At 41.5% G+C, this 27,139-nt stretch overlaps 1 protein-coding gene across 1 annotated transcript in view; it reads right to left on the bottom strand.

Moving 5' to 3' along the window:
* The window catches only part of LOC122798758 (mediator of RNA polymerase II transcription subunit 23-like), a 363,374-nt gene that overhangs the window by 300,471 nt on the left and 35,764 nt on the right, over window positions 1-27,139 (bottom strand). Inside the window, exon 2 of the mRNA XM_044067899.1 lies at window positions 23,723-23,754. Within this exon, the coding sequence (XP_043923834.1) occupies window positions 23,723-23,754 (32 nt within the window). The remainder of the gene's footprint in view (window positions 1-23,722; window positions 23,755-27,139) is intronic.

The following is a 27,139-nucleotide window of genomic DNA, read 5'->3' as shown; positions in this document are numbered from 1 at the left end:
CCAAGTGGAAAGTGCGTTGTGATGTATGATGAGGTTGAGAAAGCAAGAAAGAAGAGGGATATTCTCACAAGATGTCTAAGACGAGTACAAAAACTGTCTGATAAATAAGTGTGCACAGGAAAAAAAAGTAGTTATCTGTATCTTTGCCTCACACAATGCAGTTAAGTCTTGCACTGTATTATACTGATGAGGTAAGAATACAAACATGGTTTCTTTCTGCTACCACTTAGCCTAAAACAACAAAACATATAAAGAAGTGGATTTCTCATGGGGTGAGACAAAATCCTTCCATACACCCAAGTAGGATGCTGTAATCCATGCACGTCTGTCTCCGTACCCAATACAATCCACTCTGGGGTATCTGCAGCTAGACAGCAATGGTAGATATTCCTCTTACAGTGACTCCTCCCTAGATGATAATGACCACATTTTCAATCAAACTGCTAAAAAGTGTCAAATGGTTTTCAGTCAAATCACCCTTACCATCACTAGATACAGAGTGAATTATTAGAAATGCTGCAACTTACATACAGATAATGAAGTAGCATTATCTCTCTATGGTAAACCTGTAAGCCCAGGTTGCAGTACAGTTTTGTTTTCTTTTTCCTGGTATCCACAATCATCTGCCAGTGTTCTGAGATGCAGCTAGGTGATCACCACCGTGACATCACCTTACTTGCATTAGGAGTGATCTGAAAACTTCTTATCTGGGCTAATAAATGGACTCACTCCAGATTGTGAGTGAAAGGCTCTGTCACCACCTGCACATTTTGTAGAGGTAATTTCTGGAAGGATTACTTTTGAAGATCTCAGGTCTTGGTGGAGGACAGGAGGTTTTAGGAGTCAACACTGACTTACAATACCACATGTTGTGGGTTGTAAAAAGATTCAGTTAGACAAATCATTTGGAAAGATGGCATCTCATACATCACATCTACTTTGGCAATAGCGTTTTGCCAGGAATGCCAGCACTACCCTCCTGCCAAAGAAAAGAAATTGGTGAAATACATCAATTAATGCTCAAAAATGACCAATGAATTTGGTGTGAACAAATGCACTGACACATTTTTACAACACAGAGAAGTGGATATGAGAAAATGAATGCATGAAATGAATATGCAGCAACAGATAAAAACTGGTAAGGTAGAGGGCAGATGTTCAGTAATTCACATACAAGACTTTAGCTACCACTGCAACTTCTCTTTTAAAAAAATAAAAAGAGGACTGCCCACCACTGCTAGCCAGGGTGTTCTCTCTTGTCAAAGTAAAATATTTAGTTATTCATACAAGCGCCAGATTTATATGACTATGCAACAGCCCCTCTCTTTGCCTACAGATTAAACACAATGCAGGCATAATGCAGCTGCTTCTCTTTTTCTTAAAATTTAAGTTTCTCTTGGCTTAGCTACCTTTGTGGCCCAAAGAAGACAAGAAAGTCCAAAACAAACTAAAGAGATTCTACAGACACTACTCTTCAAATGGCCAGCCTTCCTGTGAGATTATTCAAAAGCATGGTAGACATCAAGAGAAAGACTGCATAGAGGAAAGCACAGAATGCTGGAAGGGTTTGCTCTCTTTCCTTTCCTTACTTCATCATATTCATGAAACTGAAAGTCAAAAACTGCCCTTGTGAATGCTGTGCTTTACATTCTTTTGCAGCCCAGGAGAAATGCCAAATAATAGCATGAAAGGTAAAAAGTTTTTTTTTTTTTTTTTTTTTCACTCCTGCATCATGTACCTACATGCACCAAAAGTTCAATGCATTCCTAACAGAGGATAAGTATCGAATGTCAAGGGTACATTAGCTAGTCGATTGTTTTTATATGTTATTTTCTCTTGATCTCTGTGATGATCAAGCCTCCCTCCCTCTTGCTTGCTCTACGGGCTTATCTGTTTCACCCACTGGTGACAGCCCTACAAGTCCATTAGGTTTTCTAGGGTTGAGAAACAAACACTGCAATAGTGTCATCTGTTAATGACCAGATGAGGTTACACTTTTTTTTTTTTATTTTACATTTGTTAACCGGGGGTGTCTGACTGAGCTGAAAAGACCCTTTTTCAGCAGAGGCCTGGGGAGAAAAGCTCCAAAGAGAATAATTACAGATGCATTTAGTTATTTAGACATGATCAGTATACACACAAATTACAAAATACATGTTTTTACAGTGGTATGCAGCATATCAACAGTTACAGTGGAGAGAACAAACAAAAAATATTGATTTAAAAATAAAGCTAATTAATAGATTTGTGGTGTACATCTGAAATTTGGAACATAGGTACAATACATACATTGTACATGGGTACAGTACATACATTGTAGATTAGCCAGTGTTTGTGAGTAAGACTGAAAACTATTATCAAGTACTCTAGATTTAGTATGTATACCTTATCCGCTTTCACTAGCCTGGGGAGCAATCATGGCACTGCCAACTTTGCTTGAGATGTTGCCTGATAAGGTCTTTAAAGGGGGCCCTGGATGATGTGTTTTGAATGTTAGTAGGGACCGAGTTCCATTTTTAGCCACTGAACTACTATATAGCGCATCTCCAAAGCTATTCTAGCTGTTGGTGACTTCTAGTGGTAGTTTGCTTGATGATCTAAGAGGCCTTTTGGCTGAGTGATGTTGTACTAGGTTTTTGAGGGTAGGACACTTATTGGGGAGGTAATAGACAGAATGACAGAGGCAGAGCTGATTGTAGGTTAGGAGGTTGGGTAGTTCAAGCCAGTGGAGCTGTCTCAAAGCAGTACAGTGATGAGTTCTATATGAGCAATTTGCAGCAAAGCAGGCAATTCTGTTATAGTAGGCTTCCATTTTGCTTAGTTCAGTTTTGTTGAGATTAGTCAGAATGGGAGATGCATAGAGTAGGGTGGATAGAAGCTGGGAGCGAGCAATGGCTTATCTTGTGTTGTTGGTAAAAAATGGTTTGATACGGTAGAGTGATCCCAGTTTGGTATGTACTTTTTTAATAGTTAAGTTGAGATGACTATCAAATTTTAGGTGGGAGTCTATGGTTATTCCCAATAGCTTAGCCTGTGCCACAGGAGCGAATGGAGTAGCATTTGTGGAGTAGATAGTGAATTGACTGTTATCAGTGTTTTTGTTAGAACTGGTTATAATCATAAGCTAGGTTTTCTTTGAATTGAGGATAAGTCGGGCTTTGGTAAGGTAGTTTTCAATGTCAGAGAATGCTAGTTTGTGTTATTTGCAGGAGGGTGGGAATGTTTTGTGCAGCACATATTAAGTTAGTGTCATCTGCATACTGAATGACAGATGCATGCTGTGTGGAGGTATGGAGGTCATTTATGAAGACTGAAAAGTAGTGATCCTAAGATAGAACCCTGTGGGACTCCTATAGTTATGGGTAGCTGAGGAGAGAGAGAATTTTCCCATTTCACAGCTTGGTACATGTCAGTTAAGTAGCTTTGGAACCACATAACAGTGGAATTTGATAGGTGATATTGGTTTAGTTTGTTTAGCAGGATTTGGTGCGAGACTGTGTCAAATGCTTTGGACATATACAAAAAAAGAGTTGACACCTGTAGGCATTTATTTTTGAGACGGTTTACTGTGTCTGTGAAGCAGAGGAGGGCTGTAGTGGTACTATGGGCAGGTCTGAAACCATGCTGAGTAGGTGACAGGATGTTGCTGTCTAGGAGATAGTTTAGCATCTGGGTATGAATGCATTTTTCTAGGATTTTGGCCAGGGGGGAGAGTAAAGCAATGGGTCTGTAGTTATTAGGTTCAGTGGAGGTACCCCTTTATGTATGGGTACAACATAGGATATATTCCAGAGTTTGGGCACACAGGTTTCAACAACTGATCCGTTTATGAGAGTGGAGACTGGGATAGCAATAGCATCTGCTGTGAGTTTCAAGAAATAGCTGGGGAGTAGGTCGGCTGCTATTGATGAGGTTTTTAGTTTGGAGAGCATGCTTTTGATTGAAGTGGTGGAAACTGTTTTGAGGGTAAAGCTTGTATTAGTGTTATTTGTGTTGGGGTTGATAGTGAGGAAGGAACTGTCCTGTGATACTACGGATAAAATTGATTTCACAAAGTGGGAGTTGAATTGTGTTTCGATGGGAACTTTAGTGTCAGGGGTGGTTGGTTTGGGGGTAGCCTTTTGGGTGGATTGTAGTAGCTGGTTTACATTTTTCCAAAATTTTGGGGGGTTGTGTTGGTATTTAGTTTGTAATGTTGTGTAGTAGGATTTTTTGTACAGCCTAATGCATTTTTTGCATGGTTGCACAGTTCTTGGTACTTAGTTAGGCTTTGTGTTTCTTTTTTTTGATAGTAAAGCCAGGCAGTGTCTCTGGACCTGAGGATTTGTTTGGTTTCTTTACTGAGCCAGGGGTTTGTAGAGGTTCTAACCTTGATTTTGCACAATGGAGCGACAGTGTCTAGGTGTTGTAGAAATGTTTTGTTGAAATATGCTACAGCCTGGTCAAGTGGGAGGGTTTTTAGGGGGGGTGCAGTCACAGTTACAGAGTAAAGTGTTGAGGACCTCAGGAGAGAATTTTTTGTGTTTCTAGTGGACATATAGTTAGTGGTTTTGCATATGCTTGTGTGTTGTTCTACTACGTATAAAGTATATTAAGTTGTGGTCACTTAAGGTGTCTGGGAGACTGCCTGTGTGAGGGTACAATGTGGGGTGTTAGTTAGGACCCAGTCAAGGATGGATTCCCTTTTAGATTTTTTATCACATCTAGTTGGAATTTGGACTAGCTGCTGGTAGCCATGGAGATTTATTAGATTACTTGGTGGTTCCGATATACAGGTGAACCAATCTAGGTTGAAGTCCCCCAGAATAAAAGTTTCTTGTGAGTAGTGGAAGAACACCAGGATAAGAAGTCTTCAAGGCTAGCAGGTGTATTACCAAGTGGAATATAGATCACAATTGTGGTGATGACCTTTTTAGGGTGAAGTTGAAGTTGTGAGATAAGTATGTCCCAATTATTGGAGGAGGGGTAGGAGTTTGGTAATTGACGGACAGTTAAGCTGGGCTTGTACAGTAAGGCAGTTCCACCATCTTTACAAAGTGGTCTGTCTTGTCTAATGACATTGTAGTTGGTAGGGAGAACTTCTGAGTTAGCTATGTTTTTATTTAGCCAAGTTTCTGTTAAAGCAACTATGTCTAGGGAGTAGTGTGCTGCTGTGGCCTGGAGTTCAGGTATTTTATTTTTGATACTTCCAATATTAATATTTAGCATTAAAAGATGGTTGGTTTTGCTGCTGTTGTTGATTTGCCCAGGGATGAAGATAGTGGGGGTGTTATGTTCTGACATTTGTGTTGGAGCAGTTTGTGCTGGACAGGATGGATTTGGGCCTGGGTTGGGGTGGATATCCCCACTTATGGTGAGCCTGGTGTTAAAATGGTGATACAGATGTTGGAGTTTGGTGAGAAAGTATTGTGTTTTTTAGAGTAGGAATGAGAGCATATGTGTTTAGTTCTGAATTGGTCCATTATGTAGTTCTTGAACAATTGTGGGCAGATATTATTATAATGTGTGGTGTCTGTATATGAGATTGCATAAAGTTTAGGGATATTGCTAGAGTGATAACTTGTGGTGTTGTAAAGAATTATGAGAAGATAGACTAGACTTAGTTGTGTGATAGTCATGGTTATAAAGTTTAAGTTGGTTCTAGGTGGTGGGTCTGAATAGGAATTATAGGGTTGCACTATATGTGGATGGGGAAGTAGTGTGGGTGATGTAAAAATTAAAGCAAAGCTCGAAATTTATAGGTGCTGGTAGCAGACAAGTTGGTAGAGATGGGCCCCGATGAAGGAAGGTGAAGGAAGGAAGTTGGTGGTATGCCTAGTGGAGAAAGGAGTGATTGGGAGTATTTTGGTGGATATGACTTGAGGAGCTGTGATGCCAAGGAGTTTTGCAGAGGGGACCACTTCAATGGCAGTGTTTTTCCTACTTTGAGAACATTGAAAGTGTTTTGTCCAGACAGAGGAAACTCTTTGAGGGAGAAAAACTTTAGAATTTTGGATTTGGAGGCTGAGAGATTTTGGTGGAAGTGATGTGGTGGTGAGCAGACTAAGGTAGAGTCATCTTATTGATGAGCTGTGGGTGTGGCTGTGATTACTATAAATGTAGAAGCATGGGTCCAAGGTGGGAGGAATAGGAGATGTAGGCAAAGGAAGAGAAAGCTTCCATTTGACTGCTTGAGATCCAGATAGGTAACTGGAGAACCAGGAAAGAACATGAGAAAAAAGTATTACTCTACAAATTGTGGATACAATGAGTCCTGAGGTCTATTGATAGTTTCTAAGAAGGATAATGTTATGGTACTGTGGAGCCATGGTGTGCTGGTGTAAAGATATTGGTGGTATAGAATTTTAGATATTGGGGAGAGTAGATAGCACAAGGGGTATGTATGACCCAGTGGAATTAATCAGAATACCAGAGAGGCGATACCTTCAGAGGAAGGGGAATGCATTAGAAGGCAGCTTGGAGAGAAGCTCAGTGAAGAAGGTATTGAATTCAAACTACCTGTAAAGTTGAAGGAGAGAAGAGACAGCAAAGTTTATTTTTCTGGTAAGGTTGGGAGTGTGTCTTCACATTGACTTGCTGATTAGTAACCAGTTTGTGCAGAGTTAGAGTTGAGAGTATCTAGGAGATGGAATTTTCAACAGCATTGAAGTGGGAATGTATAGAGTTGCAAACAGGTTTGAAGTGTTGGAGAAAACTAAGTTAAAGTTACTGAGAGGGGTGATGGTGAGTTGAATTTATTCCAGTCGATATTGACATTATATGTTTCATATTTTATAGTTGAGGACCAGTATAGAATATCTTCAAGGGTGGAGATATTGTTGCCAGGGGAGATATATAAAGATAAAGCAGACATTCTTGTGTTTATTTAAATCGAGAACTAACTGTGATTTCAGAGTTTGTGAAATTTTTGAAGGTAGATTATGGCAGAGCCACCACCTTTGTTTAAATTAAGGCTCTGGGCACTGATAGTGAAGATTTTCAATATTAAGGGGGGAAGGGATGAATGTCTCCAGATAAGGCTAGGACATTGCAGGTGATCAGTTTTGGACCTGTATAGTCTGAGGTAGAGAATAGTTTGGGTAGTTTGCAGTAGGGACATAGAGGAGGAGGAGCTTTATGGGAGTTATGATTTATTAAGTAATGTATGTTAGTTGAGAAGGGAAAGTCAGAAGTGAATGTGGAAAAACAGGTGGGGTTTTTCTTTGAGAGAATAGGGGGGGGTATGTAGATGTGTAGATGTGCTTAAAGGAAAAGGGGAGAGTGAGAAGTGTGTGGCTGCAGGCTATTCTGGCTGGGATCCCTCTTGAGGCTCAAAATGTACAACCTTGCAGTTTAGTTTACATACTGATTCCTTCTTATCTTCTGGGAGAAGGACACAGTCCCTGTAGGGAGTCAGGTGAACAGCAGATTTGCTTGAGTGTGCCTTGGATCTCCAGAAAGGTTGGGCCAGGAGGCAAAAGTTTGGAGAAGAGAGTTGGAAAGCTGGGGAAAATAGAGGAAAGCTTGTACAATTGAGAAGTTAGGATAATGCTTTACTTACAGAATATGCAATATAATTCCTTCTTATACTGTATGGGTGCGCTTAACCCACAGACTGCAGATTTACACTTTACACTCACAGTGTGCTCCTGCTCTTGAGGCTCAAAATGTATATCCACCCAGCCTCTGCATTTCAAAACCAGCCTCTGCATTTCTCCCTGCGAGGGTGCTTACTGTTGCCCAAAGTATTTGTATGCACTCTTCTTTAGGTGACACTACTTCAGTTAAACCCGCACCACCTCACAAAAGAAGAAAAAAAAAAACAAGCACCTCTACGGATTACTTGGAGTCTGTCATGGACACCATCAGATCTGCATACTGGACACACATCTCCAACCCTCCTCACAGAAAGAAGCAAGCAGTTTATACATTTTCACTGTTCTTGCCCTCTCTCTCGCCATCTCCAACAATGCCCTGGTAGGTAAATGACATCCTGGTCACAGTAAAGACTTTATCCCCCTATGCCATAGATCTGGCACGTTATAGATTTCAAAATGTAAGGAGTTACATTTAGAGGAAAAGTGACAGTCATAAACAAAACATTAAAATCTGAGCTAACAGCATGATGCATGGAAGACTATAAGAAACTAAGATCTTTACAAGAGTCTTCCCTCAAAGAGTTGACTCCTTAACCAATTACACATTTTCTTCACCACCAGCATACAGACTTAAAATAAACTGATGCATGAATTTCTATGATTCCAGACAACTTCTTCACCACTGTAAAACTTGACAGGATACCCGAAAAAAACATCCCCTGAAGAGTCAAAATCTAATGAAGCTCACAGAATTTCAGATCCTTCTCAATGAAAAAATACCTACAATGTGGGACAGCAGGCAACAGCAGGCCTCTCTCTCTCTCTCTCATTAAAACACAAAGGAAACTTTGTCACAATAATATATTTGTTTATACAAGCTGTTGTTATTAGAAAAACAATAATGAATGCATAACAATCCTTCAGGAACAATTAAACCAGTGATAAGTAACCACCCTCTTCAAGTTAAGGTAAGGTAAATATAAACAAGCCTTTGTCAATGCCAACATAATGACTTGCACTGGAGCTAAACTGCAACACTACTGGTGTATCATTTTGCTGACAACACATCTTGAGCCATCTATGAAGTCAGAAAAATGCATTACACCACCCCCCATGATGCAGAGGAATGCATCACTAACAACCCGAGAGACCCCATGCTCATTAAGCAGCATGGGTGTTGGAAGGGACAGGCTACGATGGATGTAAGGGAGGCAGCGCTGATTCATCCCTTGGGTGTAAATAATGAGGAGAATTAGTTATTAAACCTACAGAGAGAATGGGTCTCTTGAGCACACACTTGCCCAGTAATTCACAGCACCTACCAGGCAAAGACATCTTTGGAGGCAGGCTTCTTCCTCATGCAGGGCAGTCAATAATGGAGCTCTAGACAGCTGCTATGGGATGTCTAACGTGACCTCTCACCCACCAGACTCTTGCCTCTAATGGATGGATGGGTGGGTGGGGTGTTTGTCCCAGGGGAAAGACTGAATGGTAGGGCTCTGTATCATGGGGAGGGGGGTGAAAACCAGCAAATAGCAGGCTTTCGTTCAACAAGGCAGGGTGACACTAGTAAATTGTGGGCTTTCATTCGAACAGGTGGGGTGAATTTTAATTCCTAAAAGGTATTTAAGGGTTCTCTGCCTACAATGCTGGGCAAGTTTTTGAAGCAGGATCCAAACAACTCACCTACATCCACATGTCTGTAAATTATATCAATTACATTTTTTGTTGTCTTAGCACCTAAACCATATCTGAAGATGTGCTGGCCAAAGCTAATGAGACTGTTCTTAAGGTGTTCCCTGAGTAACTGGCATGGAAGTAAGAGCCCGGACTGCATCCGAGCCAGTTTGGGTTTGATTTGCAGCACAAGTGATGAAGAAGCTCTTCAGGAGTGGTGGACTGATGGGCAACTTCATTTGCCTGGGTGGTGTTAGATGTTGCATGACTGCCACCTGTTGTAGCAGCAAGGGACAGCAGATCTTAGCAAATTAGCCTACATTGCACAGTAGCAGGGGAGGTTGGTATGTTTTTGAAAAAACTCCTCAGCCAGCTGCTTACCTTGGTCACTGAAGGAGCTCACATCAGTGTTTACATTTACTTAAACATATTCAGTAGACTCAAAAGGAAAACTTTTAATCACCATTCTTAACGGTGTGTCTTTACAAGCCCGCACCTCCCACAAGGAATGTCATAGTTTTCCAAAATAAACCCTCCTTAGAGCCACCTAAACTCAAGTCACAATATTTGCTGATGATAAAGTTTACTCGGATCTTTAAAAGACTTCTCAGATGGCAAAACATCTCTTCACCATGAACAACCAACAGTTAAAAAATCGCTATGGAGTAATCAACATTATCTCAACCTAAAAATCCAGGGCGTACCTTCTGGTATCAGAAACAGTCTTAGCCAAGTTACTTAACAATGGTATACATCACTTCTAAACACAGAGTGACATCATTAAACTGCTGGACCTGACAAAACCAGCATCCTTGGCTTACTAATCCCTGAAAAAAAAATTCCATCAGCAATGATGTTCTTATGCCAAAGTCAAAATCTACACATCTCTTAATAAACTTGCTGTCAGGAATCAACAGGCACAGGTTACAGAGAATGAAGAAAGCTATAGCTAGGGTTACATTGCTCTCCTAAACTAGAGCTCCAATGTAGCACTCCAAGTTGACTGGATCACTGCACACCACACATCAATAGAATATCTTTCTTTCTAACAAAAACTTTTATACCTTCATTTTTGCCAACACCTTTCATGCCACAGATGCTAATCACACAAAAACTCCTCAGATCACTAAAATTCACTGTGTACCCCTTTACGTAAGCTAAACACTTCCCCAAAGGCTTCATCACTAGCCCAAAACAATGGAATAGGTTTCACTTTCATTAGGAATACAGAGATTTTAACTACTTCAAAGGAACATTAATAAGCAAGTGATTATGAGGATCATATGACATCTCTGGCCATACACACCTTTAAGTAGACACACAAATACTCATTCTTAACATTTCAAAAACTTGTCCTTTTCCGGTTCATTTCTACTTCCTTTCATCCCTCATTCAGCATCTCAAATTCTCTAACACTGACAGAAATGCACTTGTCCACTAACACAAATACAAAAGCCTGGGCCCTTTAATTATAAATCAAAATATGAAATAACAGGAGTTAGGATTATACATTATTAATCAACTTCTGCCGTAGCCAGCATGTATTTACAGAGCAATAACCTTATCATATCCAACTCGCTCACTTCCAGTATGTCTCAACTAAGCATCTAACTGGTTATACACTTTAAAAGACAGAAGAACTGCCAGAAGCAAATTCATTCTCACTAGACTACACACAGTATCACATACATTTTAGATTTAATGTATGATTTACTTTTAATGTAACATATTAGGTTTAGCTCTAATACTGTAGTTTATCTATATTGGTCATAACTACCTTGTACAACTGTACAACCTTGATTTCAAAATAGTACAGTTATGATCCAACACACGTCTCACATATTTTAAGTAAATAAAGATCTTAAGGCCCTAATTAAGGAAATTGCTATAAATAAAGGTTGAACCATGTGGGAATCTGTGGACACTCATATCACCCCACTATTTAGGGAGATGTGGTACCTTTTATAGGATGAACAGAAATTGTTATAGTAAAGCATCTACAATGGAATTTAATCAACTTCCATCTTTCAGACATACTTCCTATTTTCACCAAATCTTCTACTTTTTCAGACTCTTCCTCTATACTGCTCTATGCCCACTACATCCTTGCAGAATTTTTCCTCCTCCACATTTTCTTTCCATTTCATTATTGTCCAGCCTTTCCTCTTTACCAAGACTTACTTTCTTCTCATACTGTTTTAACCTCTGCTCCTGTATTAAGTTTTCTGCCTAACCTCCAAACTGATTCTGCCTACTCTAACTCATATTTTACTGGATTACACTCTTACCATAAAACTCCACTGCCAATTATGAGCGGAAAGGTGATCCGCTGTGGCGACCCCTAACCGGGAAAAGCCGAAAGAAGAGGAAGAACACTCTTGCTCCCTTCCTTCACAATTCTTTCCTTTGTTATCCATACTTTTGTGTTTTACATATGTAAAATGTATACATTATATGGAATACTCTTTTGTGATATTTGCAAACCCAGCAATGACAAATTATTGAGGAATGATTATTTTATCCCCGATTTTGTACCCACTACGGTCTGTTTATGCAGTTTGTAGGTATTTATGACCTTCCAAATTGCACTCATTTCACTTACATTAGAAACTGTGAATTGTAAACATATGAAATGTACATTCATTTACATTAGAGACTGTGAATTGTAAACATATGAAGTGTACACTAAAACCAAAGCTGCCATGAGTTTCAGCACAATGTACTGTATTGTGTGAGCCAGTGGTGTGCTTTTTGGAGTCTCCTTGCCCCCTTTTCTCCACTGTGGTGCAGCTGCAGAGACTGTAAAATAAGATTTTTGTTTCATTTTTTTTATATACACACATGCATAATTAAAATGTATCTGTTTAAACAAACATATACTACATTCACACTATACACATACAACACACACACATATGTATTATACATACCCCCCTAACTAAATATGCCAACTCCGAAATCGCACTACACTGGGAAAAAGGGCAAAGTTCACCCTGGTGGCCAAGTGGTTCGTTTCCCAGGGAAACAAATTAGGTAGTTCATAGTTTCGGTTGAATGCACTTTCTGGGAAGTCGTGTAGGCAAGTTCAATTTAAATTTTTTTTATAGTGCACTGATGAAAACTGAACAATTGCATGCACAACCCAGGTATAAAAAGGCAAATTCACAGATTTCAAGTGAAATGCTTATGCAGCATTATAAGACATGTACAGACAAGATAATAACAGCAAATTTAGTAAAAAAAAAACATTCAAAGTGATTATTTGCATTATGTACAGTAAAAATCCAGGGTCACTGCAAAGGCAGAGAAAGGGTGACAGACAGAAGGAGAGTAAATAAGACGGGCGGAAGATTAAGTGATGTGACCATTGGGGTGCAGGCTCACTGGGCTTGTTTGATTAAACATACTTTAGCTTCAAGTTCAGACTGCAACTTAATCTAGCACTGTACCTCTCATGGCTTTGTTTAATATCTCTTACATTTTGTCTTTCAACTGAAACAGCCATGTCCTCTAGTATTTTAACATATGCATTTGACAACTCAGAGTCTTAAAAGCAAGAGTGGCAAATGTACAGACCTTACTCCAAAAGCAGTCCAGTATTTTACTTTTCCTGTCATCACAAAGTTGATTCTTGGACCTAATATACCACTTGCTTGCATCCATGCATTAACACCATGGTAAATCAATACAGGATTTTTATAAAGATAGTTAAAGAACTCCACAACCTTGTAAAAATGTTCTGGTCTCTTGAGAAGAGGGGGTGAGGGTTTGTTTTCAAAGGTGGACTACTTAAATACATCTGCCAATGCTTCAATCACTTGCGGTATTACTAAAGGCTTTATCTCAGGTACACCCATTTGGTCCTTATATCGCTTCTGTGCATCCGAGAACACTCTGCACTTCCACTTGAAATAATCCTTCACTCTGTAAAAGTTATCATCAAATGACAAATCCACCAGTGGGAGATAGAGTGTAAGGTGTCCTCATTGTTTTACTCATAACTGGAAGACGACTTTTGGTCCACACAGAAAAATTCATTAACATTTGAGTCAAAGAACTCCATATACCTGGGTGGCAGAAGAGGGCATCTTCTAGTCTTCTCAAGACTAGCCTCCCTGACACTGCCTTCTGGTCTGAAGATGGCTGAAAATTCTTAAGAAAGTGTACAAAATCCTAAGCCAATGTTAAGGCTTCAGAGAGAAAGCCTGGGAGGCAGAAAGGGACGAAGGCCCACCCAGCTTTTGCCAAGGCAAGATGGTTGATGACTGTTGTCTGAACTCCTTGAGCCTGGATTTGGGAGTGGCCAGCTGTGGGGTCCCTCTATAAGGGCAAATACCGTCAGCCTCAAACTTAGAAGAGGTGATGCCCTCACACACCAACACAAAAGAGATACTTGTCTTCATTCTCTAAGACTAAGATTCAGGTGCCTGAACCAGATGCCCATAGGGAAATGTCTGGCCTGACAGATGATTAGAGGACTTCAGCCTGGGAGAGTAAGGATGCTGTTCAATTTTGTGGCAGTCTATTGAGAGGCAAGGCCAGAGGGCCTTGGCCAAGTTTTTCAATACCTCTCTCACTGGATTAGGTGCCCATAAGTCTAGGGTGGTCTCTGGCTTCTGACGAGATACTGTACTCCCTAATATCCTTCTTGCATGGACACTTCTTTTACACAGTAGACCATCCCACACTACAGCAGCCCTGGTCAAGATGGTCATGAGAGTCTTTACTTAATGGTCTTCTGATCTACAACTGCACAGTGAAGACAGGGAAACTGTGTTTAGGCCCCAAACTGGCACAGATGAAACTGAAGAACCTCAAAGAAATACTGTACCCAAACAAGAAAAAAGGACTCTGTACATACACAGAATACTCACTAGCCAACTAAGTCTGTATCACAATCTTAAAATGTCACATCAGAATTCCACTTCAAACTGGAATGTAAATACGTGCATCTGGAGGTGGCAAACCTTTTCCTCACTTCTGCACCTACTTAAATAACAATCATTTCAGAGACTGTAGCATTTTGGGGAAGGAACAATACCGCTAAATGTTCTTTCACACTCTGCAACAGTTGAAAAAGTGGCGGGCACCCTCTCACTGTACTCTTCAGAGCAAGATAAGGCAAAGTTCCGTTTTCCAAGTGGCCAAGAAAGAAAGGTAGCTAGAACAGTATTATCGAGAAATAAGTGCAAAATATTCTGAGGAAGACCAAATATACAGCACAAAGACTGCAATTTTAACCAGTACTGACAAAAGTAAAAGTACTACCTGCAGCTTTGCGAACAGCTGAAACAGCCAATCAGTTTCTATGGTGTGATTAACTTTGCAGTTTAGCTCTTTACCTCAGTAACCAATACTTTGAAAAGAAAGTTCAAATGCTAAGCTAGGACTCAAGATAAACAAAAAAGCCACACAGCAAGCAAATTAAACAAAACAGTTCACTTATGAGTTGGATTAAAATGTTTCTCAGCCAGCCAACTTTTTGTGTGAATATTCATGTGAACCAGTAAAGCAACAGATACTAATTCAAACATACACTTCCGTAGAAATATGTGTTAACATAACTACACACCATAAATAATACACACCAACTGCTACAAGATCATTGGTGCTGCTCCCCTTACTAACAGGAGGATTCACACTGATCAATGAAGTAATTATTGAACCTAATACTAACATGACTTGAAGGCACAAAGCAGCCAAAATTAGCTTATCAACAGCTACTACAGTATCTAACAAGAACCAAATAGTGAAGTCTCTCTTCAATGCACCGCAAGTAAAACTTAGTGCAAAATACCGAAGAGCTACTAGACAGAATGCACTGATTTTCAGCCATGTGCACTATAACAAAGTAGCCTCACAGGAATTCAACGGGAACCAAATCTAGAACCTTAACTTTCAAAAAAAAGTTACCAAGATGTTACAGAAAGACATTTCATGGAACTAATCTATCAGGACATAGGGAATCTTCAAACACAAGACCCATCTCAGTTTGGCTTTGTCACTGGGTTGAGTAAAGTTCATTAAAGCAATGAAGGCAAAATACATGCTGTATACTTCAACATAGCTAGAGCTTTTGACACAATTCCCTACTCAAGCACAGTAGAAAAGCTAAATAAACTGGGAATAAACCCTTATGTCAATGCACTGGATTGCTAGCTGGCTCACAGATCGGATGCAGGAAATGAAAACATGTGAAGTTACCTTACAAAGATGCCAGCCATCAGAGGAGTCCAGGTTTCTGTGCTGGGACCTCTCCTGTTTGGCATCTGCGTTTCAGAAGTAAAAGCCAATATGAAATGGCTCGAGCTGAATAAGGCTAGGAGCAGTCACTGAATCCCCAGATGACTTAACTATCCTGCAGGAAGGTTTGCCCCAAATAAATAGCTGGTGCCAAAATCATGGACTGAAATCAAATGCCAAAAAATGCATTACTGTATCCTTTGGAATTTATCTATCCCAGAGAAATATCACATTAACAATACACCCTCTAAGAGATGACCCAGTTGTTCAGGATTTAGGAACTTAGTGGGCAGGGACCTAAATTTTGACGAAGTGTCCACTTGTTGTAAGAAATCCTTCTATAATGCACAATTTATAAACAAAGGGACTGTGTCTAGATCTAGGGATGTTACTGTACTCAACCCTCAATAGGACAGTCATTAAATATAATACCCCTTTGGCATGTATCTGTGTAGACACAAGCAACGATTGCACACTCACAGAAATACCTTACTGAATAGATATAAGGCCTAAACAACATGTCCTACATGGACTAATGCAAAGCCCTGTCATTGTACTTGATATTTAACTGACTGCCAACAGGTGAACTGTGTCTGTTCTACAAGGCATCCTCTGACCTAATACTAATGGATTTACTGCACATCAGCAAGTTAGATGGCATCAGAAACATTTGGTCTAGAGATTTAAACCTCATCTGCAACATCAACAGAACTACTTGGAGATGGATCCTCGCACAGGATACTGCTACTCTGGAATAAACTCTTTGTCTGCAAAAAACAAAGTTTACCCCTGTTCGTATTCAAGCACAGCTTGGTTCTATGAATGAGAAACAAAAAATTTACCCCAGGACTGCCCCCTATGCTACTAATAGACAGAGGCAGCTCCTACATGCTTTATATCATGCATTGGTCCTCTCACACATTCTACGGTATGTTCCCAGTTATTCTCATTAAGGGTAATATACTAAAATGACCCACAAGAGCAACTAGCCTAGTACTTACCTAAGACACTACTTACAATTTCAAGGTCAGCTTCATCTACAATAATATAGCCCAGGTCTTCTAACCAAAAGTCGTAGCTTAGAATTAAATACAGCATCAAGGAACACAGCATTACAAAGGATTCAAAGCAGAAAATGAAAATTATGTAGATGGAGCTAGATCCATGTTGTCTTACTCAGTTCGTCTCACCTAATGGGTAAATCAGATTTGGATGGATCCACTGCCAGCAGCTCCAAAACTTTGTATCCAAGGCTCAGGCTCCCCTCCACACCAATGGTTCTTTAGATCAAGTCTGCCTGCCTACACAGAAATTCACTTATGCTCAACAGGCAACAAGGACAGTAAAGGGAAAGTACAGTTGTGTACACTTACCATAAATGTAGATGTTCTGAGTGTATTCACTGTTGCAGTCATTACATTCGGGTTATCTGCTTGCAGGTAGCCCTCAGTCGGCCTGATTAACAAAGTCTTGGGTCCTGCGTCGGTTGCTGTCCCTTCTTCCATGACGTCAGGTTGTTAGGGGTATAAAGCATGCAGCCAACGCCATTACATCAGTTTTTCTTGCCCAGATGTCAGGTGCCCCCACAATGGGGAGCAATTAAATATAAAAGTACAATGATATACCTCCAACAAAAAAGCAAATACACCAAAAAGGATTTTAAGCATAATAAAAGAAAGTAGAGGTATAGCCAAAAGAAGTTAGGGGCTGGAGGGACGGTAACCAGGACTGCAACAGTGAATACACTCGAACATCTACATTTATGGTAAGTGTACACAACTGTACTATGTTCTTCGTGTTTCACTGTTGCAGTCATCACATTTGGGTAGATTCCCAAAGCTATAGTTACGAGGAGGAATTTAGATAGCATTAGGACCAGCTATAAGGCCCTGCAAGACTGCAGTGGCAAAACCAGCTCTGGATTTAGAGAAAACTGGCAAATGATAATGCTTGGTGAAAGTATGCACAGAATTCCAGGTAGCCAGCTTCTAGGATGTCCCTGGTAGGGACGCCTCTAAGAAAGGCTGTAGAGGTAGATGCAACCCTGGTGGAGTGAGGTCTGATCCCCTGGGGATAGGTTTTCCATGGTGCTGATAGCAGAAATGAATGCAATGGCCTATCCATTTAGAAATGGTTTGCTTTGAAATAGCCTTCCCCTCTGTCCCTGCAGCAAATGCTACCAGCAGTTGTTCAGATTTCCTTTCAGGTTTAGTCCTGTCCAAGTAGAATCTGAGTTGTCTGTGCACATCTAAGGAATGCAGTATCCGTTCCACTTTGTTCTATGGATTGGGAAAGAAGGTTGGCAAATGAATGGACTGATTAAGAGCCACACTGGATACCACCTTGGGCATGAAGGATAGATTGGTTCTGAGGGCCACCCCGTCCGCATGAAAGATGATGAAAGGCTCCACTGCCATAAGGGCCTGTAATTCAGATACCCTTCTAGCTGAAGTGATTGCTAAAAGGAAAGCTGTTTTCCACTAAATAAATTTTAAGTCTGCTGTAGCAACTGGCTCAAAAGAAGGTAGAGTGAGTTTCTCCAAAATAAAGTTAAGGTCCCAGGCTGGGGTTGGAGCTCTCCTGGGTGGTCTCAAATTTTTGGCCCCTCTGAGGAACTACTTGAGCAGTGGATGACAGAAGAGACGGGGGTTCTGTGCTATAATGAGCTGAAATGGCTGAGGTGTGGATTTTAATGGAGGAAAAAGACAGGCCCTTGTGAAGCATCTCAGATAAGTATTGTAAAATCTGAGGGAAAAATAGGCGCTGCTGTGCTTATCCCTAGAGATTGGTTCCAGGCACAGAATCTTTCCATTTTTCAGCATAGGATTTTCTAGTGCTAGGCCTCATTGCCTCTAAAATGATATCCATCACAGGTTTACTGAGGGATGGTAAAGGAGAGATTATGTAATTAGCCAGGCTGCAATGTTCAGTGTTATAAGGTGAGGGTGCAGAATCTGGCTCTCCTGCTGAGACAACAGGGAAGGAGAGTCTGAGGCAAGTGCCATGGGGATAACTGTGAAACACTGCGCAGGAGGGGGTACCAGTGTTGGCGTGGCCAGTCTGGAGCAATCAAAATCATCCTTGGTTTGTTCTGTTTGATTTTTAGTAGTACTTTGGAGAGCAGAGGCAGAGGGGAGGGAAGGCATAAACTGATAGGTTTTTCCAGCTGAAGGACAGAGCATCCACTTTCCAGGCTTGTTTGTGGGGAGTCCTTGTGCAAAATTTGTCCAATTAGTAGTTCTGGGGAGAAGCAAACAGGTCTATATCTGGGCTCCCCCATTTGCTTGTCAACGTATTGAAAATCCTTGGTTTCAGTTTCCACTTGTGTGGGTCCATGAGGTTTCTGCTTAGTCCGTCTGCCAGTGTATTTAATTTTCCTGACAGGAATTGAGCTTCTAGGTGCTCTTGGTAGCTCAAGGCTGTGTTCCACAATGCCATGGCTAGTCTACAGATGGGGTAAGAATGTGTACCCCCCTGCTTGTTTATGTACCACATAACAGTGGTGTTGTCCGTCTTTACCATTAGTTGTCCTGGAAGAATGTGGTCCTTGAAGGCTGTCAGAGCATTCTGTACAGCTAACATTTCTTTTTGATTGATATGCAGGTGCATTTGACTTGGGTTCCATTTGCCCTGAATGCACTTCCCTGCCAGGTGAACCCCCCATGCATAGTCTGATGCATATTTTAAGGTTAGGGCGGCAGGGGGTTGTGTGAAAGGTAGTCCTTTGTTTTGGTGGCAGGCCTCTGGCCACCAAAGAAACTCTAGGGGTAGGCAAGGTATGATAGGAATCATTGCTTCTAGATCCTAAGAATGTTGACACCACTGTAGTTCCCTCATATGCAGTCTTGCATATGGAATTAGAAGAATGCAGGAGGCCATGAACCCCAAGGCTTGCAGTATTTGTCTTGCAGATAGCAGGGTTGTTGTGGCCACTTGTTTGAAGTAGGTTGTCAAATGAATTTGTTTCACTGGCGTGAGGTAGGCCATCTGGGAAGTTGTATTCAAGCTTGCTCCCAGGAATATAATTTGTTGACAGGGTTCCAGGTGTGATATCTTTTCATTTATGGTGTATCCCAGACAAGTTAGAACCCTTTGTACAAAGGCCAGATGATTCAAAAGCATGTCCTGGCTTTCTGCCTGAATTAGACATTCATCCAGGTACGGGTATATATGAATATTTCTTTGCCTGCAAAATGCAATAACTGGAGCTAGGCACTTTGTGAATACCCTGAGCGCAGTAGATATGCCAAAGGGCAGTGCAGAGAACTGATAGTGCGTGTAGCCTGCTTTGAAGCGTAGGTATCTTCTGCAAGATTCCCTGATTGGGATATGCAGGTATGCTTCTTTTAAATCTAGTGTTGCCAACCAGGCATCTTTGGCTAGCATAGCAAGTAATTGGTGAAGAGTCAGCATCTTGAATTTTGGAATCTCAAAAAAGGTGTTTAGGGTAGACAGGTCCAGGACAGGATGCCATGAATTGTCTTTTCTGGGTACCAGGAAAAGTCTTGAGTAGAAACCTTGTCCCTTTTCCTCTTCTGGTACCAGATGAATAGCCCCCATGCTTAAGAGAGACAGTACTTGTTTTTGGTTCTCTGCCCATGGATATGGGGGTAGGTCCGGCCTCCCGCTTGGTGGTGGCAACATATGAAAGTGAAATCTGTATCCCTGGGACATTATATTTAAAACCCATTTGTCCTGGGTAATGAGTTCCCAGTTCTTTGCATGAAGAGCAATCTTTCCCCCCAAAGGGGCAGTCAGTTGATAAGTGCTTGGAAATTTTAAAAGGAAGTCATTCAGACAGTTTACCACAGGGGGGAGTCTTATTACTCCCAGATTTAGTAGTGGAGGCCCCCCACTTTATAGTCCTGTGTGCCCCCTAGGACTGAAACCTGGGTTTTTTTCTGTGTCTGGGTTTGGCTTGAGTAGACCTGGAAGGGACTGGAAAGGACAATTCTTAGAGGGCCAGTGCCTACTAAATATAGGAGGCTGAACTTGTAAAAAATCTTTAACAGTTTGCATAGATTTAGCTTTATCTTCCATCTTTTTAAGAACTTCCTCAGCCTTGTTGCCAAACAGGCGGTCCTGATTTAAGGGAGCATCCAACAATTTAGCTTTAACACGATCAGGCAAAGATTGTTCCTGAAGCCAAGCATGCCTTTTGAGCACAGACCCAGTAACAGAGGCCCTACAAGAGGCCTCTAATGAATCAAAACCATATTGCAAAGTATGTTTTCCAACTTGTTCAGCAGAATGCATTAACTCCTGTAATTCTTTATTTTCCACACAGTCAGGAATCAACTTCTTCTGTTTAAGCAATCCAATAACATGTTGCTGATACTTCAACATATGAAGCTGTTAGTTTAAAGCCCTAATGACCAAGGTTGCAGAAGTGTAAACCTTCTTACCCCATCTATCCAGCACCCTGGAGTCTCTATCAGTAGGGGTAGGATTTTTAGCAGTAGAAGCCTTAATGCCATTGGGCCCTGTGAAACAGTCTCTGGATCCGCAATAGGATTTTTAAAAAAGAACTTGTGTGATTCAGGGACCCTGTAGTATCTGTCTGGTTTTCTGGGAGCAGGAGGCAAGGAATCAGGGGTCAAACTAGATTCCGAAAAAGCATCATCAACAATGTCTAGTACAGGAGGAATAGCTAAAGGCCTATGCTGAAGGAGGAGTAAGGAATCCCTAAGCCTCTTTTTTGAATCAGAAAAATCCTGGCTTTCCCAGTAGAAATTCTCCCTTAGAGTATGTAAAATTTCCCCAAAAGAAAAATCCTCTGGAGGGGAAGAAGAGGGAATGGAGTCCTCTGCATCAGAATCCTCATAAGTAGATAAAGGCAAATCTAGATCATCAGAAGAATCAGAAAAAACAGAATCCTGGTCAGAAGATTCATAAACCACTTCAATCCTAGGCCTCTTAGAAAGGGGGGGTTATCTACCCCTGATTAGAGTTATTAGATCTTCAGCCATTCTTATAATTTGTTTTTTGGGCATAGAGGCCTGAGCATGTGGCCTGGGCGTCACTTTTTTAGGCATGGTTCGAGATTTAGGCCTAAGAGAAGAAGGAGGCATTGGTTTAATATGCAAGTCTGTAGGCCTGAATACACCCTCAGAAGCCGGTGCCTGCACAGCGGCTCCAGACCCATCCAAGGTAGAGACATCCATGGGTTCCATAGCTGAAGCATCTCGCCGCATGCCAGACTCCAAATGGGTCTCAGCAGAGGCCTGTGAATCAGAAGTAGCGGGTATCAGGGGCTGCGAAAGCACCTCACTGAGTACCAGCAAACTGGCGAATGGCTTAGGAGAAGCATCGTCAGCAGTTATGGACCTCGGCGCCCTATCTCTGTCTTTATCTTTGCGTTTTTTCGGAATCCTGGTAAATCGCCTGGCTAACCAACGACATTTCTGGATAATTAAACCAAGAACCGAAATATTTAGAGGCGAAAATGTACCGACGACGGATAGTGCGCTGATTAAATAAAGTACAAAACCGACAGCAATGAACGTCGTGGTCAGGGCCTAGGCCAGGAATACAGTACAAATGAAAATCTTTATGAGGTAATTGCTTTCCACAAGTAATGCAATTATTAATTTTTACTGACATCGGTAAGGAGAAAGAAAAAGTTTCCCCAACGGTTGAAGACTTTGGTTCTGAAACTCGAAAATGAAAATTTCAGGAGTCAGCTGACCGGCACTTGCAAACTGCTTCTGCTTCCGGCACCGCATGGCAAGAAAGACTGATGTAATGGCATCAGCTGCATGCTTTATACCCCTGACGACCTGACGTCATGGAAGAAGGGACAACAACCAATGCAGGACCCAAGACTTTGTTAATCAGGCCGAATGAGGGCTACTTGCAAGCAGATAACCCAAATGTAATGACTGCAACAGTGAAACACGAAGAACATCAATGCAATCAAGAGTTTTAAGAAAGAGAAAGCTCTGGTGCAACCTCAGTACAGTCAGTGAACCGGCACTCTCCCTTTTGCCAAAGGAATTCTAGGATGTCCCCAAAGGAGAAGTCTTAAAGGGTGAACTTTGGATACCCCTCTCCCTTCATCAAAATTGTTGTAATTAATGAGAGATTCCTGAGGGGAGTCTAAATGCCTCCTTCTGAATAAGTGCTTTCTTTGTTATTCGATGGGGCTGAGAGAGATATGAGAAAGAGTCAGAAGAGAAGGGGAGTTTGTTCCACAAGTTCTATCAAGAGCCACTGCATCCGTCTGTCAGAATCGAAGGGATAGAATAATATGGAGGAGGACAGGGTGGAATCCAAGTGAGGGTAGGATATTTATTTCCTAGGCAATGAGACAGCCCTCTCGAATGCCTCAAAGGCTGATGCAGAGGTGGGTCCTGTAGCAATTCTCTTGGTATTCGAAGACAAGGAACCCTCATGAGAAGCAACCCAGCACAGCTCCAAAGCAGACACCGAGGCCAAAGATATGTAGTGTCAAGGAGAAGAGACAGATTCCATTAGTCTCACAGCTCCAGGTCACCCCCCTAACCACCAGATGAAGCAGAAATTTCTAAGGACCTGAGTGGTTGACGGACACTGTCAGAGTCGAAGATATTCATCCTACCAGCCCCAACAAAGGGATCCATTGGGGAGCATTCAGATTCAATGTCACTAGATCTTTAGGTCAGATCTGGGAAGAAGAAATCAAGTAGCAGGTGGATGGTCTTGGTACCCCAGACAGAGAGGGAGTGGGAAGGAACCACATTTGTATGATGCTTTAGAAATTTTTGCATCATCCTATCCACATCAGCTCTGGACAAACTCTTAGATGACAGCACAGACCTGAAAGAGGTAATCAATGGTGGTCTGGAGGACCTATGAAAAGATCTCTCTGAAAGGAGGATTGGAGATGGCAACCAAGAGGTGGTCAGCTCCAGGGAAAATCTTGGCTCCTCTAGCAGGGAGGAGTAATTGAGCAGATTCAGATAGGATTCAGCCCAGAAAAGAGATGGGAAACTGATAAGGCTGAGGGGGAGTTATGGGTAGGAGGACAGCCTAAGCATTAGATCCAATCTCTGACATTTGCCGACATCAGATATGGCCAGATCCAAAAAAATCCATTAGTGGAGATGGACAGAAAAGACAACATTGGATCCAAAACTTTACTTTCCAAGCTAGAAGCTCTGTCATTTTGATTACATTCAAATTGCAATGTCTGCAGTTTCAAACAGGGGAGCACTTCAGTCAAAAGCACAAGTGCAAATACTCACCCAGGAAAGGCCTCTTCAATAATTTCTGTTTTCTGTAAAAATAAAAAAAGCTGGTAAAGTGATTCACATTGCAACTAGGAAATGTTAGAAATTAATCAAAATACAGGCATGGTGTTACAGCAGTACTAAGAATAGTTACACAAATAAATGCTACAATCTTAAGTATAGTGTAACGTACAAATATTCAAACACAGCATGCATTATAACAGTTTTAAGTATAATGCATGTTGTGTTTGAACATGCATTATAACAGTTTTAAGTATAATGGACTGCTCTCAATTCTGCATAGTATTATATTTAGTCCTTCTTTACCTGGAAAGTGGGCTGGTCTCAAGACCCCCACCCAAACTCACACACACTCACACTGAAAAGATTCAAGCTGTACACAGTGACTGAAATTCATGAATGAAAGCCAGACTCTGGGGCTGTGAGGTATAAAACAAATGCTTATCAGTGGACTGCCCACTGAGCCGTTCTACCACTTCACAGAAAGGAACTATTTGTGCAAGACACTCAGCATGTTAGATTCATGCTTGAATATTACTCTGCAACACTATAAATCTCACTGGGTAAAAGCTGTCAGGTGGAAATCAGTACTCAACACTGACTTTTTAGCGGTGAGACATGCCTAGCAGAACAAGGCTGTACAGTCTGTTACGAGGACGACAAAACCAGAATTCTTAAGTTCCAAGACATGAAACATAACTCCCTCTACTATCACTAGGGAACAGGTCCTTAATACTCTCTCTAAGACTAAGAACACTGCATCAATGGGCCCAAACAATATCCCAGGATGCCTTCTAAGTATCATGAAACAATGTGAAACATGACCTAGTAGGGCCTCTGGAATTACTATTTAACTGTAGCCTCCAAACATGGTTTGTGCCTCATGAATGGAGAAAGGCAACAGTCAGCCCTCTGCATAAAGGTGGGCCATCTACAGACCCTGGAAACTACAGACCCATAAGTCTCACTAGTCTTATATGTAATGCCATGGAAAGAATTATCATGGAGATGATCAACAGAGATATAGTAAACCTCCAGACACTGGATCTGACACAGTTTGGTTTCATTAAAGGGCAGACTATGCCTACTCAACCTGGTGGACTTTTTTGAGAAGGTCGCCAAAGCAATGAATGAGGGCAAAATTGTTCTCACTGCCTACCTTGACCTGGCCAAGGCATTTGACACAATACCCCACTTAGGCACTGTTGATAAACTCAAGAGGTTAAGTACAAACCCATATGTCACCCAGTGGATAGGCAGCCGACTCACAGACAGGACCCAGGAAGTAGAATTGGGGAGTCCACCTCTACAAATAGGCCAGTTACAAGTGGAGTCCCTCAGGGACCAGTCCTTGGACTGCTCCTTTTTGGCATTTACTTCTCAGAAGTCAAGGCCAATGTCAGTGGTCTCTGGCAGACTAAGTTTGCAGATGACTGCAAGTTAGGAGCTATCATTAAATCTCACACTGACACAAATGTTCTCCAGGAGGGGCTGACACAGACAAATAACTGGTGTCAGAGCCATGGACTAAAACAAAATGCCAAGAAATGCATAATAGTATCCTTTGGGAAGTCATCCATCCCTGGTAACGATGATACTGACAACACACCCCTTTCATTTTCCTTTTTTCAGTTTTGGATTTTTAAAAATACCTTTCCTTTAACATTACCTTGTTTTGGGGAAAGGTAGAATTAGAAGTTATAGGTGTAGAGAGAGGGTGCTGAAGCAGCAGCATGCAACTTTCAATGTACTATAAATTCCAGTAAATTTATTCCTCTCCTAGTTCAGTTTTTCTTATTAAATTCTGCACAACATTCATCTTTATATTGGGCGTCCACGGTGGTGCAGCGGTTAGTGTTGCCGCCTCACAGCAAGAGGCTCTCTGGTTTGATTCCTGGCTGGGGTGCCTTCTGTGCGGATTTTGCATGTCCTCCCTGTGGTCGCGTGGGTTTCCTCCAGGTGCTCCAGTTTCCTCCCACATCCCAAAGACATGCTGTAGGTGGATTGGACACTCTAAATTGGCCCTAGGCATGAGTGTGTGCGTGTGTGGCCTTCTGTGGAAGGTTGGGCGCCAGGCTGGCATCTCGACACTGTAAAAACTCCAGTGCCAATCATGAGCGAACAGGTGATCCGCTGTGGCAACCCCTAACCGGGAAAAAGCCAAAAGAAGAAGAATTCATCTTTATATCATGATCTCCACCTGAATAAACTAAGCACTCAGGCTGGAAATCTTTATGGGCACTATGACAACCAAAAAAACACTGGTGTATTTTTAGGGAAGGTCTATCACCACAAAAGTGTGCACATTACATCATGTATGTATATAAAATCACCACTAAATGCCAAATCACACAAAGACATGTGTAAGTAAGTCTGGATCAGTATGTATGTATTTTCCCCTCAGTTTATCAATGCCAAGACTAAACAGCAAAAATGGAAGAGAAATTAACAAGCAGGTGGGTGAAGGCTGCTATCCCAATCAGATGTTTAATCTTTTACCACAGATCCTTATTTGTTTCTACGGGATTTACCCTTATGGCTGATAACCATAAAGACCCTATTCCTGAACTGTCCATTCATTACTTGTAATACTCCAGATTCTGGGATGAAAGCCAGTTGGTGACAGAAGTATCTCTCAAGCAGCCATGAAGGGAAGATTCTTGCTACCTGCAGCGAGACCTCTGTAGGACAAAGGAAGAATCTTGTTTCCTTCTCTCATAGTGGTAGCCTCAGCATGACTGTGCATGCATCCCTATGGTGTAAGAAAACGACTACAAAATGCACATCACCATGTATGTTCCAACCTACTCGCTGTTTAACATCCTCATTGTCTTTTCCAACTGTTAAAGAGTACCAAGTGCGAAACACAGCAGGGGGGACAGAATCATAAAAGTCCTTTTGTCTACCAACAAAACTGATAATAATGTGAACTCGCAGCAGTGGAAAAAGGATCAGAAGATGGTCAGTGCTAAAGGGAAAAAAAGAAGTATGTGTACATGCCACAAAACATGTACACATATACTATACAGCATTTTATATGTCTGTATTATATATGTATATCTGGATCTACTTTCTTTACAAGAAAATACATTTCAATGAATTGTATTTCCCCAAGCTGAATCCATCTAAACTCCAGTTAAACGAATGAATGGACTGCTGAATTCCTTTCCCTGTGAAAGGAACCACTTGGCCACCATGGTGAACTCTGCCCTCTCTTCTGTGTAGTGCGAGCTTGGAATTGGTATATTTAAGTAGGGGGGGTGTGGGAGGGCAAAGCCCTCCACTTTGGTGGGCTTTTTATCAGTTTCGTTTGTTTACCATGGTGGCCAAGTGGCTCCTTTCACAGGGAAAGGAATTTGGCAGAGAGTTCATTCTCCAGAATGCCCCACTTCAGAAGACCCTGACCAGGCA

The sequence above is a fragment of the Protopterus annectens genome, chromosome 1.part0 (genome assembly GCF_019279795.1).
Source record: "Protopterus annectens isolate FY-2018-M chromosome 1.part0, PAN1.0, whole genome shotgun sequence".
In the NCBI taxonomy this organism is placed as follows: Eukaryota; Metazoa; Chordata; order Ceratodontiformes; family Protopteridae; genus Protopterus; species Protopterus annectens.
Note: the sequence above shows the minus strand (reverse complement) of the source record. Positions and strands in the feature narration are given on the sequence as shown.